This window comes from Sardina pilchardus, chromosome 2 (genome assembly GCF_963854185.1).
Source record: "Sardina pilchardus chromosome 2, fSarPil1.1, whole genome shotgun sequence".
Taxonomy (NCBI): Eukaryota; Metazoa; Chordata; class Actinopteri; order Clupeiformes; family Clupeidae; genus Sardina; species Sardina pilchardus.
Window position 1 is genome coordinate 16,622,859 of NC_084995.1, and position 6,568 is coordinate 16,629,426.

Consider the following 6,568-nt stretch of genomic DNA (forward strand, 5'->3'; position numbering starts at 1 on the left):
TAAGATTATAAAATGTAATTTATTGTTGATTTTATTTTATTACAGTTCAGTAGTGCTCAGACAGTTTCTCATTAAGAGAATTTCGTTGTCAAATGAATCAACAAAGCATACGTAACGAGACACAGGCCTATTTTTCTTTTTTTAAAAACAACAAAACAACAACAACACAAAAAAAAGTGGGCATTCAGAGGTTAGCGTCAACGATGCTGTGTGCTGGACAAACAGTGGCAACGGGACATCTGGATCGCCCATGTTCCATGATTAAACACACATCCTCTCAGATTTCTGTATTTGTTGTCTTCCTTCACACATATTACACAATATAGATACACCCTCCATTAAAATATAGCTTCTAGTCATTATGGGGATCAATAATCACATCTCGTGTCCTGAGATTAAACAGTCACACTACGCAAGGCTGTTGCCTTAATGGACAAACAACTTGTTGCAACATGCTTAACAACAAAGAATAATGTTGTCCACCATGACAATACAATCAATAGAGAAACAAAAGTATGGTTATTATGGCTTTTACCAAACCTTCTACCTTTCACATTACCATAGCTTTCACAATATTTTTCCATTTTCCTCTCCATCAAGAGCAGTCCAGTATTGACAAGTGACCAAGATAATGATAAAAAAAATTAACCAGATGAGAGTCACACACACACAAGACACTGAGATTTCAACCCCCTTTGGAAAAAAGGCCCCTTGAGATCACTCCTGAAAGACTGTAACAAAAACGGCACCAAAAAAATAGAAGTATCGACCACATTTTACTTTTAAATATTCTACATCCTCAGTCTTATTTAATGATTTCATGATTTTTGTGATTACGCCATGGCTCAAGCATACTTCCTTCAGGAGAGGATATACAGTAGATACAAATTAAGTTATAATATCTTCTGTTCAGTGTTCAAGTGCTGGAGGACAGATCCACAGAGCAATGCAACATTCGTGCAAAATAATAACAATAGTCATAATAATCAAGGAATGTTGTTATTTTTTTTTTTTTCTTTTCAGACAAAGACAGAAAAGGGGTGGGGGCATGGCAGAGAGAAGAAGTGGGTAAGTGAAAGCCTTCGGAAGTTAACGTTAGCCCCCACCTTGTAGACCACAGAGACAAACAGGGAGAGTTATGGAGGAGTGGAAAAGACCTGGGATTGAGATGAAGACCACTTCCTAGGGAGGCCTTTTTGTCAGTTGAATGGCCGCTTTACAAGCCTCTGCCAAAAGTTGCTGGCTGTCTGGCAGGCAGGAAGGAGGTGGAGGTCTCTGTCAGACCCTGTTGCTTGGACACGTTGGATCCACGTTCAGGAGGCGTTCATCTGACAGTCTCGATTCACCAGAGTCTTGTGAACACAAGCGTAATGTGTTTGCATGCAAAGAAAGCGCCCACGACTAAACACGGTGGCATACTTTACGTGGGGATGGTGGCATAACGGTTTCAGATTTTCCAGAGGGGGGGGACTTTTAGTACGACTTCTTGGTTTGCTCTAGAAATGTCAATCACTCGGCAAGGAGTCCCTGTGCATTGTGGGAAGGCTACCTCACAGTGATTCTAGAACTCCTTTGAGGGGGGCTGTGGTCTTGGTGACAATGCATCCGTGGTTACTACAACCACAGATGGGCCTCTGGACGAAACAGGCCTCCCCATTCGCTGAGGATAACAGGGGAGCGTTAACATGGAGGTGTTGTGGTGGCAGATGACGACACACTGACAGACTGTGACTTTGACGAGGTGTCGCGGCGTGCGCTAAGCGGGGCTTGACCGGCTCGCTCACAGCGGAGTGTCCTGGTGGATACTCTGGAGGCAGCACAGGAGCTGGTGGTACGGACTGCCCGGCACGGCCACCATCTCGAAGACGGACTGGAAGGCGCGGCGGTCCAGCTCCTCGTCGATCTGGTGCCGGTAGAAGTCCATGGCCACCAGGCAGAAGAGGCTGACGTCCACTGTGTCTGACCTGCCCATGCGACTGACCACGTGAGGCAGGCTGCGGGGATGACAAGTCAAGGACAGTAAAGAGGACAGATGCCTGGATGCATTCATGGATGCATACTGTAAGAATAACAGTAATAATACTGTAATAATGTATACTGTATCTATACTATACATTTACATGATGGAACTGCATGTGTTTGTGCATACGCATGTGTGTGTGTCAAAGGGCTGGTTCACAGTCTATGTAAGCAACGCAGACACAGTAGACGATGCCAGGCTCACTCACATTTCAAATTGTTTTCTCATAGTCTACGTAAGCTACGCAAGCGATGTGCCCCCATTGGAAATACATGACATGGCGAGTGTGTTTATGTTGACAATACATTTCGCTACACAAGTATGCGTCAAACCCTTGTTGTGCAGCCGTATGTGTTAGCGTAGCACCATGTAGACTATGCATCAGGCTTATAAGAGTTCTGTCAGAGTGAAGGATACAGAGCGGAGATCCACTGGCTGGTGGAGGCGCTGACGAAGAAGCAGGTCAGGCTCCACATGGCCATGGCCACGGGCGTGCGCTGGGTGAAGTTGGAGAGGGATAGCAGCACCCAGTCGCGCACCATGGACGACTGGCCGGTGGCGTGCAGCGTCTGGAACACCTGGAGCGAGAGCAAGGGAGGGGTCAAGCGGCACATCTCATTAACCCGGCCCCAGGTAAGCGCCAAGAAGAGCCTGTCTTAGACAGGCCAGTTCCTATATGCTCCACAATCACTACCAAATCGAAAACGCACAGAGAGCCTACACTGAGTCTGCAACAGGAGTGCTCCATCCGCATAGTTTAAAAATAATATAATTTGGCTAAATCTACAGATCATATATTATATCCTAATCATACTATAATGATAATAAATGTATGATAATTAGATAATTAAATTACATTAACCTTTGATTACTACACATCAACATGATAATGCACAGTTTTCACACCAGAGTACAAAAGTATGAATGCTGCTGTGAGAATCAATGAAAGTGACGATTACCTTATAGACTACTGTTGCCATAAATTGGGGGTAAGGCTGCTGATTGGACAGGAACTCTCCGATGACCTTGTTCATCACATCCTGAGGGGGAAAGAAGTCGTCCAGGAACTGGGGCAGAATACGCGACACCACGCGCGCTTCACAAGGGAAGCCCTTACGGATCCTGACAAAACACCACGGCAACAGCTACTGTAAGCAAGCTTCGGTCCATGGCTATTCACTTTCACTAACATGGGCCATTAGACTGTTAAATGGCTTAGTAGGCTACAGATAAATGACACTGTGTTCCATCATTTAAATAAACACACATTTTGTGTGCCTTGAGCGTTTTCAATGTTCTTGTGCCTGCTAATGACAAGTATAACGTCTGCTAAGTCAGACTTATGCATGCTTAACACTCAGTGTGTTGTGGGGGTCTTCAGACTATCTGATTAAAGGAAATGTTTGCTGGGAGTGGTCACCTGTCAAAGAGCACAGAGACACGCTCCATAGCAACAATGACCGTCTCACTGTCTGTGGCAGTTGGGTCGCCGTCCCCAGGGTGACCAGGGTTGACCTTCTCCTTTCCTGGAAATGAACCAGAATATCCCACAGTCAATGCACAGCTACAAATGGCTCTATTACAACAAGAAGATTAGAAACAATGTTAACTTACTACCCAGCTGCTACCTATGACATATCAGGCAAAGTTACTGTAGCAACTGGATAGTAATTAACATTTGATATACTGTGATCCAAAATACCTTGGTGTTACTAAGTAACTCTCGCTAACTGTTATGCAACTGAGTATATTTAACAGAAACAATGTTGCTCAACTGGTACCAAACCAGCTGGCTGTATTAGCCATAGCAGACCGACCTGCTACCAGATCAGTGCTGCCGTTACAATGTTAGCTACTCTGCTAGCCGCTCGCTAGCATTCTATCGAGCGGCGGTTGTTCGGTGGTTAGTAAGAAGTCTGACTGAAACGTAGCCTGCCTGCGTCGTCCGGGTCACCTGTGTACATGCAGGTGAGCATGAGGCCCAGGGCGGCCATGGCGCGGTGGGGGCTGGGCATGTTGACGCGCTCCACGCTGAGCTTGACCAGCGTCTCCGCGTCCACGCGGGACAGCTGCTCCGACAGCAGCAGCCGCTCCAGCCCCCGCAGCACGCAGTGGTAGATGACCGACGGAGTGGCCTCCTCACTGGCCGACAGAATCACCCCGCACAACTAGAGGGGGAGGACGACAGAGAGGAGCGAGGAGAGAGACAGAGAGAGAGAGAGAGAGAGAGAGACAGAGAGAGAGAGTGTGGAATGGAGAGAGAGGGAGAGAGAGGGAGTATGTGTGTGTGTGTGTGAGAGAGAGAGAGAGAGAGAGAGAGAGAGAGAGAGAGAGAGAGAGAGAGAGAGAGAGAGAGAGGCATCCATTACAAGAATGAAAACAGTGAAGGAAAAGAAAACAAATAAAAGGCAGTTGGCTTAGTTTTGTTACTTGTACTTTTCACAGACACACTGAGTTACCTAGAGATCAGTCAAAGCCACAACAAATAATCAGAAAGCATGTGGTATTTCTCTACATGTACATAATGCAATATGACTATAGAACTATAAGAGTCCATTCTGTTCATGATGCATGCTTTTTCAAATGAGTTTAGCATGAGACTGAGAGCGGCAGACAGCCCACCCACCTGGATGATGCCAGCGTTGAACTCTGACCCCACATCCAGAGGGTAGTTCTCCATCATGTAGAACGCCACAGCACACATCACCAACACGTGCTGCTGGTTATGTAGGTTCACACAACTAACACACGCACACACACACACACACACAAACAAACACACAAGTCAAACTAAATGTCACAAGGTTCAGCGAAGTTAAACATAACGGCATGACTTGGCCCAAATGCAGCTTGACCACCTCATATATCTGACATCCCTGCATGCGTGACATGCCAACAACACTACCCCCTATTTCAAAACGGCACATTGGGGGGGGGGGGGGTCTTGCAACATTCACGAGAGGCGTTCCTCTCCAGTCTTCTCTGAACACATGGCGTCTCTGATCACAGTGGCACACCACACATGCACCGACCGTGCGGAAGTTACTGTGAGAGGGTCTGGAACCATGGGCCATGAGGGCTCCCCAGTGTGAGAGTGAGCTTGAGTGAGTGTGTGTGTGTGTGTGTGTGTGTATGTGCGACCTTAGCCTGCTCCCAGGGGGCTGCCACGGCCCCAGAGGAACCCCAGCCCGGCCTGTGGGTGTCCTTTCATTAGGGACCAGCACCAGCACCTGCTCTCTGCTCACATCTCCTATTCCCTCAAAAGAGCCGCCTAATGAGCTGTGTGTGTGTGTGTGTGTGTGTGTGTGTGTGTGTGTGTGTGTACCCCTGTTCCTGCTCACCCTGCGCACCATGCATGCGTGTGTGTGTGGGGGATGTGGCAGAGAGAGAGAGAACAAGAGAGAGAGCGACCACAGTGTCTGCATTCATAATGTCTTTGTGTGTATTGTTTGCTAACCCCATTAATATTGTCCAACCAGCTTTGTTTACCAATGTCTAGCTCTATAGACTGAGCAAATGTTAGCACTTCTATTTGCATAATGTGTGTAATCACTTTGGGTGTTTAGTGTATGGGTATAGAGAGGTCAAATTGACTGTGCAAACATCTGGAGGCTGAATATGTTAGTATTGGGATCAGTAATGTGTACTATTTGTGTGTGCTGGATTGCCGTATGAATTGGGTGTGCCTTAAATGCAATAGAGCATGAAAGAGAGAGAGAGAACAAAAGAGACAGAGAGACTAGAGAGAGGGAGAGAGAGAAAGATAGTATGAGAGAGAGAGCGTGAGTGTGTGTGTGCATGCACTGTGCTAGGGTTTGGAGGCTGGAGAGCAGGTAGTCGCTGTGCTAGGATGTGTGTGTGTGTGTGTGTGTGTGTGTGTGTGTGTGTGTGTGTGCACTACTCACTGTGCGAGGGTGCGGAGGTTGGAGAGCAGGTAGTCGCTGTGCTAGGATGTGTGTGTGTGTGTGTGTGTGTGTGTGTGTGTGTGTGTGTGCACTACTCACTGTGCGAGGGTGCGGAGGTTGGAGAGCAGGTAGTCGCTGACGGTGGGGATGAGCTGGCGGGCGGTGTCGTCCAGCAGGTCACACTCCAGCACGTAGAGGACCCCGTGCAGCGCCCCGATACGACTGGGCAGGTGGGTGCTCCTCAGCGTCGTCTCCAGCAGCCGACACACAGGCTCCGCTGTGGCCTTATCCTACACACACACACACACACACACACACGTGTTCGCATACACACACACACACACACACACACACACACACACACGCACACACACACACCCAAACAGACACCCACACACACACACACGCACATACACAGGTGCACGCACACAGACACAGATGCTCGCGCACACACACAACACATGCACACACGCCCCACACACACACACACACACACACACTTCAGTTAGCTGATGCCTCATCTAAGCAGACATAAAGCAGCTATGAGCTATGGGTTCCTCAGCACTTCAGTTCAGGAGTCACAGTCAAAAGAGAGGACGGAATAGGAAGGAACAAAATGCGCACACACACACACACACACACA

General features: G+C 47.8%; 1 protein-coding gene across 3 annotated transcripts in view; it reads right to left on the reverse strand.

The window, feature by feature from the left end:
• Positions 1–6,568, reverse strand: part of htt (huntingtin) — a 48,510-nt gene continuing 41,942 nt past the window's right edge. For 2 of the 3 annotated variants that reach the window (XM_062520510.1, XM_062520508.1), the window contains 7 exons: positions 6,025–6,215; positions 4,647–4,761; positions 3,957–4,188; positions 3,441–3,546; positions 2,980–3,142; positions 2,438–2,598; positions 1–1,994 (listed from right to left, as the gene is read on the reverse strand). In XM_062520510.1, the coding sequence (XP_062376494.1) occupies positions 1,781–1,994; positions 2,438–2,598; positions 2,980–3,142; positions 3,441–3,546; positions 3,957–4,188; positions 4,647–4,761; positions 6,025–6,215 (1,182 nt within the window). In that variant the 3' untranslated portion in view covers positions 1–1,780. The remainder of the gene's footprint in view (positions 1,995–2,437; positions 2,599–2,979; positions 3,143–3,440; positions 3,547–3,956; positions 4,189–4,646; positions 4,762–6,024; positions 6,216–6,568) is intronic. The other variant, XM_062520509.1, reaches the window with a different exon arrangement.